The sequence below is a fragment of the Rhinopithecus bieti genome, unplaced genomic scaffold, assembly GCF_001698545.2.
Source record: "Rhinopithecus bieti isolate Rb0 unplaced genomic scaffold, ASM169854v2 scaffold_13348, whole genome shotgun sequence".
Taxonomy (NCBI): domain Eukaryota; kingdom Metazoa; phylum Chordata; class Mammalia; order Primates; family Cercopithecidae; genus Rhinopithecus; species Rhinopithecus bieti.
Genome location: NW_016808764.1, coordinates 5,739,869 through 5,758,004, shown reverse-complemented (window position 1 = coordinate 5,758,004; position 18,136 = coordinate 5,739,869). Strand labels below are relative to the sequence as shown.

General features: G+C 47.6%; 1 protein-coding gene across 2 annotated transcripts in view; it reads right to left on the bottom strand.

The window, feature by feature from the left end:
* Window positions 1-300: 300 nt before the first annotated feature.
* SCNN1G (sodium channel epithelial 1 subunit gamma) overlaps window positions 301-18,136 on the bottom strand; it is a 34,339-nt gene continuing 16,503 nt past the window's right edge. For both annotated transcript variants that reach the window (XM_017887208.1, XM_017887209.1), the window contains exons 7-13: window positions 7,518-7,616; window positions 5,224-5,341; window positions 4,608-4,686; window positions 4,470-4,527; window positions 4,201-4,262; window positions 2,573-2,648; window positions 301-2,117 (exon numbers count right to left, since the gene is read on the bottom strand). In XM_017887208.1, coding sequence (XP_017742697.1) covers window positions 1,737-2,117; window positions 2,573-2,648; window positions 4,201-4,262; window positions 4,470-4,527; window positions 4,608-4,686; window positions 5,224-5,341; window positions 7,518-7,616 — 873 coding nt within the window. In that variant the 3' untranslated portion in view covers window positions 301-1,736. The remainder of the gene's footprint in view (window positions 2,118-2,572; window positions 2,649-4,200; window positions 4,263-4,469; window positions 4,528-4,607; window positions 4,687-5,223; window positions 5,342-7,517; window positions 7,617-18,136) is intronic.

Below are 18,136 nucleotides of genomic sequence, written 5' to 3'. Positions count from 1 at the left end.
TGGAGCAATAAAAGGCACCAGCTCTGGAGTCAGACTGTCTGGGGTCAAATCCCAGCTCAGCAACCTCCTAGCTGTGTCACGTTGGGCAAGTAATCTTTTAAGCATCAGTTTCTTCATCCACAAAATGGGATAATCATATCCATCGAATATGCTCATCCAAGGGCCAGCACAGTTTTCTGTAAAGGGCCAAAGGGAAAATATTTTAGGGTTTGCTGGCTTTGCAGGTTTGGGTTTTAGCTACTCAGCTCTGCCACTGTAGTGCAATGAATGGCCGTAAACAAAACTTGAACAAATGGATGTGGCTGTGTACCAACAAAACTTTATTTATAGACACTCAAAGTCGAATCTCATATCATTTTCATGAGTTACAGAATCTTCTTCTTTTGCTATTTAAAAGCAAAAATAAAAATTCTTGGCTGGGCACGGTGGCTTGTGCCTGTAATCCCTGCACTTTGAGAGGCTGAGGTGGGAAGATCATTTGAGGCCAGGAGTTCAAGAACAGCCTGGGCAACATAGTGAGATCCTATTTCTACAAAAAATAAAAAATAAAATAAAATAAAATAAAATTTTAGTTCATGGTCAAAAACAGGATTTCGTTTGCAGAACACCATTTGCAGTCCCCTATGCTAACCTATCTAGGTGCTTAAAACAGTACCTAACACCTTTTCTTGGGTTGGCTTTAAACACCAACCAAGGATTTAATATCTGTTAGCCATTTTCAGGTGGGAAGATGTGAATGTGATATGAAGTGGGTCATCTGTCGCAGTTGGCTTGTTGGTGAGGGACAGGCCATTGGTGATGCGGGGGTCAGCTCTGTCTTGGAATAGCTGCCCAGAGCATGGCCCACCATGCTCCCCGTCTTCCCACCCAAAGTGACATGGGCCTCACCCTTTAAAAGGTACAGACACAAATTGGATGCAAAATCGTGGAGTCAGATTGTCTGGGTTCAAATCCTAGCTCTGCCACCTCCTCACTGTGTCACCTTGGGCCAGTAACTTAATCTTTCTGTGCCTCAGTTTCTTCATACACAAAATGGGATAATCAGATCCATCTCCTGGGCCCACCCCTGCCCCAAAGTGAGGACACTCTGACATAGTCCCAGACCTCCACCACGGCACTCTGATCTCCACCAACACTCCAAGGGCCCTGGGCCAGTTCTCTGCTGCCTGAGGGCATGGAGGACACCTTTCCCCAGTGTCAGTGACGAAGAACAGTTTATTCACAAACGGCTCCGGTTTCAGGGCTGGCACTTTCTCCTATCTTTGGCATCCGGCAGTAGCTATCTAGCCTTGATACTCAATGTCACATCCTTGGGCCCCGACTCAGGCTGGCAGTGTGGGTGAAACCCTTGGCTTTGGGGCTTTGGAAGAGTCCTTCCCTCTCAAGACCTGCAAAGAGCTGCATCAGCCCTCACTCGCCTTCGCTTGGGCCAGCATCACTGCCTCGGCCCCCAGTCTCTACTGATGCGCTAATAGTTCAGGTCCCAGGATATATCTCAGCCTGGACAGTTGTGAGTGCTGCTGCGTAGTACCCGATGGGTCTTCGGGCACATGTCCAGGCCCCATCTTGCAGTTTAAAGCAGGCTTTTTGGTCGGAGTCTCTGAAAAGCCCAGAATGGGGCAGAGGGTCCCCTGTGCGCACGTCTGGGGGCACCCGGTCCATGTCCTTAGACCATGGCTGGTGGTCCTTAGACCATGGCTGGTGGTCCTGACTAGATCTGTCTTCTCATCCCTGACTCAGAGCTCATCTAGCATCTGGGTATCTGTAAGCTGGTTGGAAAAGGCCCTCTCCAAGCGCAAGGTATTGTATTTGGGGGGCGGTGTGCCGGGCACTTGGGTTCCTAGGGCTGGAGGCAGGTGCAAAGCAGAGTTGAAAGTGGGTAGGTCATTGTCTATATCCAGGGCTGGGTTGTCCTGGCCCTGTGGGCTGTGGGGAGCTTCTGGACAGGGGGGAGCCTGCTTCCGAGCCCACCACTCCTTGGCTTTCTGCCACTGGCGGCGGGCAATGATAGAGAAGAAGTCGATGAAGAAGACCTCAATGATCTCAATGACGCAGACAACAGAGCAGCTCATCCACAGGCCCAGTTGGCCACCGAAGTTGGACAGAAGCATCTCAATCTGCAAGAGAGGCCAAGCCACACAAGTCCCATCAAGAGAGACCTCCCCACAAGTTGGTCTCACATAGGAACCCTGATTCCCAAGGGAGCCACGGGTCAGCCCTGACCCTGCACAGACTGGGAGGAAAAAGCAGGCAGGCTTCCTGTCTCCTCTTACTCTGTGTGTTCTGACCTGAGACCTGGCTAGCCTACAGCAGCCCTCCTAGAGCAGGCTGGAACCCCTTTCCCTGACTCTGCTCCCCAAGGCCAGGCAGATGCTCACATCTGCCCCCAAAGTGAGGACACTCTGACATAGTCCCAGACCTCCACCACGGCACTCCGATCTCCACCAACAACACTCCAAGGGCCCTGGGCCAGTTCTCTGCTGCCTAAGGGCATGCAGGACACCTTTCCCCAGTGTCAATGACAAGGGACATAGGCTCAGGACAGGTCCTGGAAGGAAGCCACTCTACTCACACTGTTGGCTGGGCTCTCCATGATGGATCTCTGGTTCAGGTCTTTGTAGAATATCAAGAGTTTTGCCAAGTCTGTCCTGCAAAATTCCAACAGGTGAGTCAAGAGCCTTGGCATCCTAGCAGATCACCAGTCCTCAGCATTTCTGTCTCCCTCCTACCCAAGCTGGCAGCACAGCCAAGGCACTGAGCTCCTTGGAGGTATCAGAACCTGGCCCATAAGGGCTCCGTCTACACCCCAGAGCATATCTCCAGCCTGGAACTGGTCCTCATGTCATTCATTTACTCAATAACTGCTCCCCAGCTTCCAGATTAAGTCAGTCGACCCAGCCATACTGCCACTGTACCCTGTTCTTCATTAAACGTCGACATTTGTAATTGTTTGATAGCAATCTCAAGTATGTACAGGTAATGTACATGAGCAGGGTAGTTGAGGTAATATGATAATAGGCACAATGGCAATGAGCATTTATGGGGCACTTCCTGTGTTGCCAAGCACTGTCGTAAGAACTTTATGTGAATTAACTCACTGAATTCTCCCAACAGCCCTATGAGGCAGGTATGTATAGTTTCATCATCCTCATTTCACAGATGTGGAAACGGAGATGCAGATTGGTTAAGGAACTTGTCCAAGACTACGCTGTTGATAATCGGCTGAGCCAGTACTCCAACTCATTTAGATCTGGCTTCAAAGTCCATGCTTTTAACCATCGCACTAAACTGCCTCTCGATAGGACGATGGCAAACTGGACCATGACTCATTCCAAAGGAGCAGGTATTACTCAGCTCTTCGGTGCTACAAAACAGTGGAGGGTCGTTCTTGCCAGAACTTTTGAACTTTCAGGAAAAGCTGGAAATAATGGGTTGCGTTCATGAGGCTAGATTTGTGCCAAGGATCAGTCACCAGTTTGCAACACTTGGTTTAATGGTTTGCAATTGCTTGGTCAAAGTCTATTTTATCATTAGAGTGTAAGTACCTTGGGGGGCAGAGACCATGTCTGCTTGATTGTCCTGGTTTCCCCAGCACCTCACACAGCACCTGGCACCTAGGGGGTGCTCTATGAATGTTGGAAGCCAGATTGGCCAGATTGGCTCTCAAGGTGGGCAGGCCCAGCAGTGGGCATGAGGGAGATAGTGATGGCTTAGAGAAATGTGAGTTCACACGGCATGATTCACAGATGTAAGTTCACTCTCTCCCAGCTTTGAGGAAATGAATGAGTGAGTGAATGAAAAGAAGAGGGGGGCAGGCTCAGTGGCTCATGCCTGTAATCCCAGCACTTTGGAAGGCTGAGGGAGATGGATCACTTGAGCTCAGGAGTTCAAGACCAGCCTGGCCAATATGGTGAAATCCCATCTCTGCTAAAAATATAAAATTAGCCAGGTGTGATGCTGCACACCTATAATCCCAAGTACTTGGGAGGCTGAGGCAGGAGGATTGCTGAAACCCAGGAAGCAGAAGTTACAGTGAGCTGAGATCACACCACTACACTCCAGCCTGGGTGACAGAGTAAGACTCTGTCTCAAGAAAAAAAAAAAAAGAGATTTGGCCATACCCATACTCATATGGAAGCAAGTGAGAAGGCTGGGGGCTGTGGCGGGCAGAGGCAGAGGAACATGGTAGAGGAAACTTACTTGTTGAGCTTTTTGTTTATTTGCCGGCCTTGGTCCCAAGTGAGAACAGGCAGCAACCACTTCTACAATGGAGAGAGAAAGAGTGGGTCTGAGGATGCCCAAGAGGTCAGGGCCAGCCTCCCTCCTCAGGTTCCCCAACTTGTTCCCCAGCCTCTGCAAGGTAGCTCTCTTCCCCTTGGACCATGTCCCAGGCCAGAGGACACAGCAAAAATGTCAGTGGGACTCCAGGCGGGGGGCTCGAGTGGGGAAGGGTGGGCAGAAGAACTTACCTCCGAAACCACAGATGGCCATTGTGCCAGGCTCGTAGTTAGTGTCCACTCCTTAAAGCTAAGGGAGGAGGGGACGGTATGAGTGTAGGCAGCCCAACCCAACCCAGCCGTCCATCTCACCCCTTGGGGTCCACATACCTGCAGGCTTCCTTGCACACAGACTGGCAGCCCAGCTCTTCCTGGACAAAGGCTCGATGCAGTTGGTAGTAACAATACACTGAGGGACAAGGGAGAGGGCAGCATGAGCTTTGAAAAAGCCACAGGACCCTTCCCGGGCATCCCCAGGTCACCAAGGACAGCCCCACAGTCTCATTTTAATGATTTCTCCTCCCACTTTCTACCAACACTGGCTCTCTGGAAACACATACTGCCTTGTGATGTTGGGAAACAGAAAGCAGTGGTGGTTAAGGGTGTGAGTTGAAGGTCAGACCGCCCTTGGTTTGGATCCAGCTCTGTTCCTTTCTGGCTGTGTGACCTTGGGCAAGCTGTCTAGCCTTTCTGGGTCTTGGTTATCTATTCTGTGAAAAGGTAATATCGACCCATTCCTACCTTCTGGAGTTGACTAAGGTGGTCAGTTGCAAAGTATAATTCAAGGCAGGCTTGACAACAGAAGTAAAACTCTAGTTAAATGGCTCTCAACCAATACCTCCCTCATGCAAAAGGCAAGAGGGTTGGAGTCCCATGAGTGCCTATTGCCAGGGCTAGGCTGACCCTGGTCCTGGAGCATGCAAGGCTGGGGCTGGGTCTCACTCACTCCAGTTGGGGTGTTGCTGGTAGTTGCAGTAGTTGGCTTTGGGAGGTAGAGGCTGGCCGTACTGGGCACACCCACATTTCTCCACCATCTTTGTCTGGAAGCATGAATGAAGGCAGATCTGAAAGAGGAGACCCAGGGATGCCATTCATGTCTTTGCATACGGATGTCAGGGAGTTCCCTGTACATCCTTCAGTCCAGGGGGTCAGCCTCCCTCAGCCTTGGTCAACCACATGAACCTGCCCCTTAGGTCAACTGGGCTGGGCATGGTCCTGGAACTGCAAAGGGCTCAAGCTGGAAGAGCTATTAAGAATTTATTTATTATTTTTATTTATTTACTTATTTTGAGACAATATTGCTCTGTTGCCCAGGCTGGAGTGCAGTGGCACAATCTCAGCTCACTACAACCTCTGCCTCTCGGGCTCAAGCGATCTTCCCACCTCAGCCTCCCAAGTAGCTGTGATTACAGATGTGCACCACCATGCCCAGCTAAGTTTTTGTATTTTTGGTAGAGACGGGGTTTCACCATGTTGGCCAGGCTGGTCTCAAACTCCTGACCTCAAGTGATTCTCCCACCTTGACCTTCCAAAGTGCTGGGATTATAGGCATGAGCCGCCGCATGTGGCCAATGTATTTAGAATTTAGACTAACTGAGATATGGAGATTGGGCTGAGCTGGGGCTGGAGCGGTCATTTTCCATCATGTGGGTGCCAACACAAAGTTAAATGGGAAAATTGGAGGAGTCCTCCAGAAACAGAGAGAAATGAACACAGTCCCAGTGTTCCTATTCTCAAGCCCAAGCCCTCCACGTTGGGTCTTCATGGATCATAAGCCACCACAATATCCATGGAGCTTATAGCATAAAAGCTAATAGCAGAGTTCCTGAAGGCAGGCTACTCAGGTCAAATCCCAGCTTTGCTATTTATCTGCTGTTTGGCATCAGGCAAGTTACTTAACCTCTCCGATGCTTTGCTTTCTTTATAATAATATCAACTTCATGAAGTTGTGAGCATGAAATGAATTGATACATGTAAGGTGTGTGTGTGCATGGTAGCTCTCACTAAATACCATCCAGAAGTATCTTTCTGATGAGCTCACTTTTTTTATTTTTAGAGACAAGGTTTTGCTCTCTTACTCAGGCTGAAGTACAGTAGTGTGATCGTGGCTTACTGTAGCCTTGAACCCTTAGGCTCAAGGGATCCTCCCTCCTCAGCCTCCCTTATAGCTGAGATTACAGGTGTGCACCAGCATGCCCAGCTAATTAAAAACTTTTTTTTTTCAGAGGCAAGGTCTTGCTATGTTGCCCAGGTTGGTCTCAAACTCCTGGGCTCAAGTGATCTTCCTACCTTTGCCTCCCAAAGTGCTGGGATTACAGGCATGAGCCATGGTGCCTGGCCCAAAAGTCCTCTTTTACTCGCTGTCTACATCACCTCTCAACTCTGCTCTTATCTAAGTTGGCAGACTCAGTGCTGAAGGTTTCTGGTCCTTTTGTTCTGCTGGGCTGATTTTCATGGACTCTCTGGGGTATGCTGGTAGGAGGTGAACTATAAATTCCCAGAATGTGAGAGGAGGCAGAACAGATCGTCTCACTTAAGTGTTAAAAAGTCAAATGTATACAGGAGACAGTGATGTAAGTGACATACGGAGGGGTAGTGAAAACTATGGGAGCCAGAGAACACCTGCTGCATTTATTGGGGTGGCTACACCCACTGTTTATCCTGCAGGAAATATGGGCTCAATGCTGCTGTATCATTTCATTTTTTCAAGAGTCTGGAAATCTGGATTTTCTTGTGAAATTCTCCGACTTTTAAACACCATCCAGGCTCTTGAAAAACTGGGTATGCCACCTGGAAGGCGACTGGGAGCTGCAAATTAGCAGCCCCTGATCCAATCCCACCTCCCCTTGTGGTTGCTGAGGGGAACCCAGCTGGTCCAAGGCCATCATCAAGTGAGGGGCACCAGCAGGCCTGGAAGCCATGCTCTCGACCCTTCGGCCAGTGTCTCTCTCAGACAGCTTCTCTCCTGTTCCTCCCTTGCTAAGGCCTATTTAGGAGGTGTGTCTGTCTCAGCTGTACATTGAGTTCCACAGAAACCTCGGTGAATCAATTAAGCTCTGGTGACAGATGAACTGCAGAGTACTGGAACCAGCTGGCATCATTTGTTCTTGAGGTCTCTGGATGAACTCCAGGGATCCTCACCAGAGTTCCTGGTGCAAGCCACACCCCAGCCTAGATATAACTTTGTCTCCTGGGTCCGGGCCATAAACCCAGGGCTGAGTGCCCCAGGCAATCTGTTACCTGGAGCGAGTAGGCAGCGTTGTAGATGTTCCTGATTGGCACGTCACTCCCGTCCTCCGTGCACTGACTGTAGGGCTCACTCAGCTTGAAGGACTCTGTCTGCAATCACAGCAGCACACATTCAGCCTTGTCATCCCCCAGGACCCAGGTGGAGGGTTTTGCAGGCGGCACCAGACAGGGGACTTTGCAAGCGACACTTGGGAGCTGAGAAGCTATTTGATCATTCATTTAACGAAAAGTTAGTGAGCACCTATTAGGTGCCTGGTACTGTGGTAGACCCTGAAATCAGCAATGATCAAGACAGATAAGTTCCTGCTGTCCTGGAACATACCTTTCAGTGGGGCAAATAGATGGTAAGCAAGCAATTAAATAAACAAGATGATTTTGGATAAATCTGGATGGTGTTTAATGAAATGGGGTAGGGAAACTGGAGGGGTTAAGAGAAGATGGGCAGTTTTTCCCACAGAGTGATTGGGGAAGGTATTTCTGAAAAGGGGACTTGTTGGCTCAACATGGAACTGCAAGAAAGAGCTGGTCTCGTCAAGAAGTGAACAGGAAGCCAGGCATGGTGACACACACCTGTAGTCACAGCTACTGGGGAGGCTGAGGTGGAAGGATCACTTGAGCCCAGGAGGTCAAGGCTGCAGTGGGCCATCATCATACCACTGCACTCCAGCCTGGGCAACAGAGTAAGACTCTATCTTTAAAAAAGAAGATGAAGAAGTGGACAGAGGATGACTGGGTACAGCAAACAGGAAAGGCTTGAGGCAAGAGGGGCTGGTGTGGCTGAAAATGGCAAAATAGAGAAATTGCTGGAGATGAAGTCAGACAGGGAGGTTGAGGTCAAATCATGCCCAGCTGAGAAATTTGGAATTGATTGTCTGAATGAAATGGATTTGCAGTTGGCGAATCCACTGGGAGGTGGGAGGAGGGATTAGAAAGATAAGCAGGGGCCAGGCACAGTTGCTCATGCATGTAATCCCAGCACTTTGGGAGACTGAGGAGGGAGGATTGCTTCAGTCTGGGGTTCGAGGCTGCAATGAGCTACGATTCTGCAATCCAGCCTGGGTGACAGAGCAAGAGAGAGGAGGGAAGAGGGAAAGGAGGGAAGGAAGGAGGGAAGGAAGGAAGGGAGGAGGGAAGGAAGGAAGGAAAGAAGGAAGGAAGGAAGAGGAAAAGAAAGGAGAGAAAGAGAGAGAGAAAGAAAGAAAGAGAAAGAAAAGGAAGAAAGAAAGAAAGAAAGAAAGAAAGAAAGAAAGAAAGAAAGAAAGAAAGAAAGAAGGAAAGAAAGAAAGGAAGGAAGGAAGGAAGGAAGGAAGGAAGGAAGGAAGGAAGGGAAAGAAAGAGAGAGAGAAAGGAAGGGAGAAAGGAAGGGCAGCAGGGACTATGAGTTGCTTGGGATTCCCGCTCAGGTGAAGGACCCATTGCCTTGTTTTCTGGTCCTAGAAGTTGACTTGAAAGATGTTGACTTTCTTAGAAAAAAGCCAAGGAAAGTTCAACAGAGTAGAATGTTACCCTGATCATAGAGGAGGTAAACAGCATTGTCACTCAAAGTTCAAAATCCTTATTCAATAATTTTTTATTTTTATTTTTTTTAGAGATGAGGGTCTCACTCTGTCACCCAGGGTGGAGTGCAGTGGTACAATCAAGGCTCACTGCAGCCTCTACCTCCCAGGCTCAAGGGACCCTCCTGCTTCAGCCTCCCCGAGTAGCTGGGACCACAGGCTCCTGCCACTGCACCTGGCTTCAATGATGTTTTATTGTGGATTACTAAATTTTGCTCTAGCTTAATATTTGTCACTGCAAATAAATAATCCAGCCAAGCCAAACAAGCATAAATGGGGGTGGGGGGGGAGGATAACATCTTCTAACTCAATGGAAGATAAATCGTGACCAGTTTATCACAACTGTGTGTTTGTATGCTGTGTGCATCCACGTGCCCATGTACAATCGTTTTTATTTTTTTGGTTGGGGAGATGGGGGTAAAGAGAAAATGAATGGCAGATTTGTGGGAGGGAAGAAAATTATTTTCACTTTGAAGAAAGAATGAAAAGCGGCGGGGGCGGGGGGAGGAACAAAGCGGTTTGAGGCAGGTGGAAACTGTAGCTTGAGGCAGGTGGAAACTGTAGCCATTTCAATTGGCTATAATCCCTTTCTGTTTGTATTGCATTTCATCTGCTGACCCATTAGTCTCCCTCAATTCACTGCAAGTACCTCCAGGGCAATTGACGATTCTCATTTAAAACTGTTTAAACAACAGAAGCAAACAAAGGGGAAAGTGGCTGTCTGGCCTCCCCTCTTTCCCAGGGTGCCTGCGCTAACAGATCAGATCCTGCATCTCAGACAGACAGACATGGATTCACACATTCACTTTGCCCTGCAACCTGCCCTTCTCACTAACAAGGGTGAGTGTCTTTCTATGTCAGTACAGAATAAATAGACTTAATAGCTGGGTGGAAAATGCATGCAGGGCCTCTAGTACACGCCAGGGCTGGGCTGGGCACAGGGGTGCAAACATGTCAAGCAGTGGCCTTCCTTGAGGTCACAATTCCTTGCCATCCTCTAAGCTTCTTCAAGCAGCAGGATCCCTGGGCAGATGTGTTCCTTTGGGCGCCCCCCCAGGTCCTGCTGAACCGTTTCCGGAGTCTAGAGGGTCAGCTACAGGCTCTACCTGCCTGGGGTAGGAAAGCACAATACCCTGGCATCCAGATGAGGGGTCTGTTCACTTAGGCAAGCCGTGTGCAGCCAGCAGGGGTGGCTGGGGCTCCCTCTACCTTGAAAACCAGCCCCTGGGCTGCTTCCAGGAAACCTATTATGAGAAACCATTTGGATTTCAACGCTTTCTGGGTACTCAATGGCCCTTCATTCTGCAACGATGCTTATCAAACTCACAGCTCTTGGAAGGTTCCGGTTGTTTTCTGAAGCAACCAGAAGTAGAGCAAATGGAGTGAAATTCCTGTTCTGACTGGAGTAGAGGTCTTGAGATTCTCAAAACCTCGAATGCGGTGACTTTGACAGAATGCTCTTCCCTCCGCCCCAGCTTTCAGTTTTCCAGAACTGCTGGCTTGTGGAGGCTAGGAAGACATTTTGACTTCTAAGCTGACCCCTGGGGACACACAAAAAAATAGTGTGTATATGTGTGCATATGTGTGAGTTTGTATGTGTGTGCATACACTTATGCATGTAAAAGTGTGTATGTGTGTGCACACATAGGTATGTGTGCATGTATGTGTATGTATAGAGGTATATGTGTGGGGCATAGAGCCCATTTATATCAAACCAGGTTCTATCTGCTTCTTTCTGAAGATCTTGGGGGAAGGAGACAATTGCATAGGAGTCCTTAGCTCACCACCCTCTTTCTCTCTCTCAGACAGGGTCTCGATCTGTCACCCAGGCTGGAGTGCAATGGTCCTATCATGGCTCATGGCAGCCTTGACCTCCTGGGCTCAGGTAATCCTCCCACCTCAGCCTCCCAAAGTGCTAGGATTACAGGTTTGGGCCACTGCACCCAGCAAGCTCATTCTTTAAGGTATAAACAGTGCTAAGGGGAAAAGTCCAGATGGCAACAGAGCCTAAGGGGCAGGGAGGTGACAAGAGGAGGGCCTTTATCAAAGCCCCCACAGCTTCTGGGGTTAGAGAGTCAGCTCCCACCCTCTTGCAACCTTGAGAACTTCCAACCGGTATAATCATGTCTCATCTGTGAGATGGTCAGTCCAGCCAAGCTGTTCTCAGACAAGGTGGCTATTGTTCTCACATTTCAGTGGTAACTCTTGTCCCAGCCAGTAATCCCAAGTCACCTTCTCAGAAAGATTGCCCGCCTTGCCACAGCTTAGCGGTTTGCAAATTCTGTTCTGTCTGCACCCTGTTTTAGGGCCCATCACAGAAGGGTGGGTGGTAACCAGGCTGGTCTGTCTCCCAGGCTCAACTACATTCATCCCGCATTTCTATTTCCATTGTGTACATTTCTGGGTAAGACTTTGTTTGAGTGAGAGATTCTCCCAGCAGTAAAAAGGACTTCCCTCAGCCACTGAGGGCATGGTGGAGGTGTCTACCAGCCCCATTCAACAGGCCAAAGTGGCAGCTGGACTCGGGGGGTGGGTGGGGAGCCTTTATTTCCCTTGGTTTCCATGCTCTGCCCCTGTTTCTCAGAATGGACTGCTGCTTCTGCCAGGCAGGGGACAGCAGGGATGGCCAGGCTGGGGATGAAACAGGTGGATGGTTTTCTTCTTGAACTGTGCAGACCTGGGAGGGACTCTTTTTTTTTCTTGGAGATGGAGCCTCACTCTGTCGCTCAGGCTGGAGTGCAGTGGCATGATCTCGGCTCACTGCAACCTCCACCTCCCGGGTTTAAGCCATTCTCATGCCTTCGCCTCTCAAGTAGCTGGGATTATAGGTGTGTGCCACCACGCCCGGCTAATTTCTTTGTATTTTTGGTAGAGATGGGGTTTCACCATGTTGGCCAGGCTGGTCTTGAACTCCTGACCTTAGGTGATCTGCCCTCCTTGGCCTCCCAAAGATTACAGGCATAAGCTGCTGTGCTTGGACTCATTATTGAGGAGGTTTTGTTTGCTTTGAGTCTCTAGGCTGTCTCAGGGCCCATCCCATGACCCTGTCCTGATGGTCTCCTCTGACCATGGGCATAAGGGGGTTGAATTCTGGGCCCTTCTAGAAGGCTTTTTCTCTAGGAACTGTGTTATAGTCAATGGTCACCCTAAACAACCGGTAGCACCAGGCGGGCTAGCTAAGGGGTCAGGAATGTGGGCTCAGGTCCGAATAAGTCTGAAATCAGATTCCCACTGTGCTACCTAGTGGCTATTTGATTTTGATTAAACAATAACAACAATAGACCGGGTGTAGTGGCTCACGTTTGTAATCCCAGCACTTTGGGAGGCTGAGGAGGGTGGGTCACTTGAGGTCAGGAGTTCGAGACCTGTCTAACATGTCAGCCTGTCTAACATGGCGAAACCCCATCTCCACTAAAAATACAATAATCAGCTAGGTGTGGTGGTTCATGCTTGTAATCCCAGCTACCTGGGAGGCTGAGGTGGGGGGATTGCTTGAACCCACAAGGTCAGAGCGGCAGTAAACTCCCACTTTGGCCTCCCAAAGCACTAGGATTATAGGTGTGAGCCACTGCACCCAGTGAAAAAAATTCTGATGGCTTAAAATATTACATGAAATAATAAAATAACTGGAAGCAAACTCAATTTAGTATCTGGTCTCAAAGAGGAAGAACTCTCATTAACATAATGACTAAAGAAGAAAACAAAGACTTTGACTATGTAAACATTCACTATTTTGCATGTGAAAAAGTATCCTAAAGAAAACCACAAACTGGGAAAGATACTTGCAACACAAATGGCAAATAATCACTATCCTTTATGTAAGTACAATTATTAATAGTATTTTTTATATATAATGTACTAATAGTGTATAATATAAATATATATTATATATGTGTGTACATATGTGTGTGTATATAATTCATAAAGGAGAGAGGTGTTAAAAATGACCATAGAAATCTTCCCTAACCCCTCTTTTTCCTTTTTCACTCAAAGTTATTTTTCCTTCTCTTCACCTCTTTTCTTAAACAATGTATAGTAACAGTCTCTCTCTCTCTCTCTCTCTCTCTATATATATATATATACACACACACACACACACATACATTTTTGTGTGTGTGTGTGTGATGGAGTATCACTCTGTCACCCAGCCTGCAGTGCAGTGGCACGGCCACAGCTTACTGCAATCTCTGCCTCTTGGGTTCAAGTGATCCTCCCGCATCAGCCTCCCAAGTAGCTGGGACTACAGGTGTGTGCCACCACAGCTGGCTAATTTTTATATTTTTTGTAGAGATGGGGTGTCACCATATTGCCCAGGCCGGTCTCAAATCTCGTAGGCACAAGTGATCCACCCGCCTCAACCTCCCAAAGTGCTGGATTACAGGTGTAAGCCACTGTGCCCAGCCAAGCCAATATACTTTAAGCACTTACTATATGCCAAGCACATTTCAAGCGTTTCACATGTACCAACTCATTAAATTCTCACCAGCCATGAAGTAACATCATTATTATCATCCCTATTTTACAGATGAGATCACTGAGTCAGAGATTACACAACTAACGTGCAAAACTGGGGTTTGAATCTCAGCCATTAGAGCTCTTAATCCCTGTTTGGCATAGATTGAACTTGTGAAATGAAGTCTGGGTATGTGCTTTAGAATCAAAAGGTACAACAGGATTTGTAATGATATGGAGTCTCCCCAGTCTCCAGGGCCTGGTCCCCAACTCCACTGGGTGAGTAGTCCACCCATGTCCACTTCCTCATTTTCCATTCACCATTCAACCTATTGTACTTTGGTTTCTGTTCCACTCCTTCCACTGAAAACGTCTCTTGCACAGAACACTGGTGACCTCTTGGCTGCCAAAACCAGAGAATGCTTTTGCCCTCTACCTTGCCTGACCTCTCGACTGTACTTGCTACTTTTGGTCACACCTTCTGTAAAATTCTCTTCCTTGATTTATCTGATGCCAACTCTTTCTGGCTTCTGATCCTACTTCTCTGCCTCTCTTTCTCCTTTAACTTTCCGCTCCGCCCTTAAACATTTGCACGTTTAGGGTTCTGTCTCAGGTCTTGGGTGATGGCATTTATTTCCATGTCTACAACTACCCCCCGAGATTTTCTCCTGAGCTGTAGGTCCATAGCATCTAATGAATGCTTTCTTTTCACCTTGACTTCTCAAAGGCATAACAAATTGGGTCTGTCCCAAATTGAAGTGGTCTTCTCCCCCAAACATACTCTGCCCTTGGACTCTCTAATTCTGAGCCTAGCATTCCTCCATCTCTCTCCCCAAGCCACTACCTAAATATCAATCTAACTTCCCCCTGGCCCTTCTTGCTAACATTGGCTGTCAAGCCCTGTTGCTTCTGTGCTATAATATCCCTGAAATCTATTCCCTCTGCTCATCCCCACAGCCATTGCCTCAGCTGAGGTCCACATCATTTCTTTCTAGAATTACTACAAATGTACTGTCTCCAGTATACTGATAATACTTCCATTAAAATTATTTCTTTGAAAAGTTTCACTACACAGCTTAAATAAACTCATTTTGTGACTCCTTTGTAATTGTTACGTTCTTTGGACTGGCTCTTCTTGACTATTTGCCTGCACTTGTCCTTCTAAATCCATCATTTATAAAGCCTTCTCCAATAGCTTCTGTCTGGGCATCCATCTATCCACCCTCCTACCCACCCACTCACCTATCTATCCATCCAGCCAGCCAGCCAACCAACCATCTACCTACCCATCTACCCACTCACCTATCCATCCATCCATCCATCCATCCATCCATCCATCCATCCATCCAACCATCCATCCACCCACTCACTTATCCATCTACCCATCCACCCATCCATCTGTCATCTATCAATATTTACTGAGGATCTGTTATGTTCGAAGAAGCAAGCTTCGGAACCAGGCAGAAAAGGTCTGTTTCCACAGAGATGGAAACTGTATTGCAAAGTTGTGCTTACTTTTGTCTTTGGTCAGGCATGGTGGCTCACGCCTATAATCCCAGCACTTTGGGAAGCCCAGATGGGAGGACTGTTTGAGGCCAGGAGTTTGAGACCAGCCTCAGCAACATAGTGAGACCCCCATCTCTACAAAAATTTAAAAATTAGCCAGACACGGTGGCATGTGCCTGTGGTCCCAGCTACTTGGAAGGCTGAGGCAGGAGAATCACATGACCCCAGGTGGTCGAGGTTGCTGTGATCTGTGAGCTGTGATCACACCACTACACTCCAGCCCAGATAACAGAGCAATACCTTGTCTTTAAAAAAAAGCAAACAAACTTTGGTCTTCCCCTCTTCAAGTTAAGAACTTTGAAGGTAGGAGCTCTGTTGGGTTCACCTTTTAATATTCAGTACTTTGGACACGCAATCTCTCAGTGAATAAAGGAAGTTTTGTTTACCAACTGCCGGCCAGCCTGACTGAGCCTACCAGCTATACACACCTATTAATCAATCAATACATAAATAAAATCAGAAAGGAAGGAAGTCTAGTTTGGTTGGACTTCTTCTTAGTGACTCTCTGCTGACCTCTTCATAATCCCTGTATTTTTTTTCTGTTGTTGTTCTAAATGCTCATAAATCAGACCTAAAGCTGACTGACCCTGCTCTGTGGCTTTGATTTTCTACATCTCAAATTAAGCGTAGCAGAAAACTCACTCATGTCTGTGTTTACCCACCACTGGTAAAGAGAACATTTGCTTAACAATGTGGTGGATATTTCCAAGCTCAGAGCAAAAAAACAAGAGAGCAGAATTCCTTAGTTCTTGTACTTTTGTAAGCTCTAGTAACTCACACCAATTTGAAAAGAGGGAAGAGGGCAAAAGGATAAGGGAAGGATGTGCTGCAAATCCTGGATCCTACTTCGGGGTGCAGATAAAACTGTGTGGGACATGTCTGACCAAAATGCTCACTACTGTGCTCTGAAGTTTTGCCATCTGCCAGTGAACAAAAGAATGAGTTGCCCAGCTACTTAAGTGGCTGTCTCTTAAAAAAGTCTTTTCAAGTCACAGTTTGAGCAGATTGGGGGTTCGAGATAGTTTTTCTTTTTTCATTCACACAGCTCAAGCTAATACACATTACTTCCCTCCCATGCTGGAACAAAGCCCCTAAGTAACATGCCTCCTGAGAGCATCTGGGGGCCCAGAAAGACCATTTTGATGGTTTTCCTTGTCCAGGGTTGTCCTTTCTATGGGGCACCATGAGGCAGTGAAGCCACAGACTTCGTCTGTCATACTTCCATTCTAGTTCATCATCTTGCTGTCTCAGCTTAAATAGCATCTTCTCAGGAAAGCCTTCCTTGAACCTCATCTTCCCCACTGAAAATGAGCCCCAGGTCAGTCATGTCATAATATACACTCATATGGTCTTGCATTTCTTCTTCATAGCACTTACGGCAATTATAATGAATCATTTGTGCCGTTTCTGGTTTATTACTCAATCCTCTCTGCTGGACTCTAGACTCTCTCAGGACACGGACGGTGTCCTCCATGCTGAGGTACCCCATGTCTAGCACATAGAAGGTGCTCAGAAAATATCAGTTGAATGGATAAATGACAGATGGATATCCAAGCCCTAAATGCCCACCATCTCTTTGTCTAACCCAATGCAAAGCTATAGCTAGATCTTTGTGTCATTCTAGCTTCACTTTCACTTGGGAAGACACAATTAGCTTTTCCTCTAATTCTGTATTGCTCAAGTTTCTAAAGCTAAGACCCTCAGGAGTTCAAGGCTCCAATGAGCTATGATTGTGTCACTGCACTCCAGCCTGGGTGACAGAACAAGACCCTGACTCTAAAAATATTTTAAATTTAAACATTAAAAAAAAGGTCGAGCCAAGGCTCCCAAGTGTGCTGCCTCTTAGAATAACCACTGCAACTTGGTAAAAATATAGATCCTTAGGCTCATCTTCTACAGATTCTGATTCAGTGACTTTGAGTCTGATAATCAACCAGGTTTGGAAGCCACTGCTCTGGAGGATACATTTGTGAGGGATAAAGGCTAGGAAGTTTAATTGGGGATATTAAGGTTGGATTTAAATAAAGGCGTGAACAGATGTATAGTCCACAAGGAGATTTTGTTTCTTTCTCCCCACCCCCAAACAGGTAAAGAAAAGTGTCATTATGGGCCAGGCACAGGGGCTCACACCTGTAATTCTAGCACTTTGGGAGGCCGAATTGGGTGGATCACGAGGTCAGGAAATCAAGACCATCCTGGCTAACACGGTGAAACCCCGTCTCTACTAAAAAATACAAAAATTAGCCAGCCGTGGTGGCGGGCGTCTGGAGTCCCAGCTACTCGGGAGGCTGAGGCAGGATAGTGGCGTGAACCAGGGAGGCGGAGGTTGCAGCGAGCCGAGATCGCGCCACTACACTCCAGTCTTGGTGACAGAGTCTCACTCAGGTTGGAGTGCAGTGGCACAATCATCGCTCACTGAAGCCTCGACCTCCCTGGGGTCAGGTGATTCTCCTACTTCAGCCTCCCGAGTAGCTGGAACTACAGGCATGTGCCACCATGCCTGGTGAGTTTTTGTATTTTGTTTTTGGTAGAGATGGGGTTTTTGCTATGTTGCCCAGGCTGGTCTTAAACTTCTGGGCTCAAGTAATCCACCCGCCTTGGCCTCCCAAAGTGTTGGGATTACAGGCATGAGCCACTGTGCCTGGTCTAAATAAGTTCTTAACAGTCATTCTACGAAAGAGAGAAAGGGAGAGGCAGACAGATCCTGGAATAAAAAGACCCCAGGCCTGCAAACAAGAAAACTGCAAACAAGAAAACTCCATAAGCAGTGGAGTGACCAGGGCCATCAGAGTCCACTCTTTACCTTGCCATTCAGCTCCCATTGGGCAAGGCTGACTCAGGGGTTGGAGTCTGCAGCTTACTTGTGTTTCTGTTGATAGGTTTGTGTGTTCTCAGTGCCCAGAGAGGTCCACAAAGGTCAAATTTGGAGGGAGAAGGGGTTCTTGGTAAATGAGGTAAAATTGATGGAAGCATGATGGGCTAAATAGACCTTGGAGAGCTGAGTGACTTTCTACTAGGCTTTAATACAGTTACTGA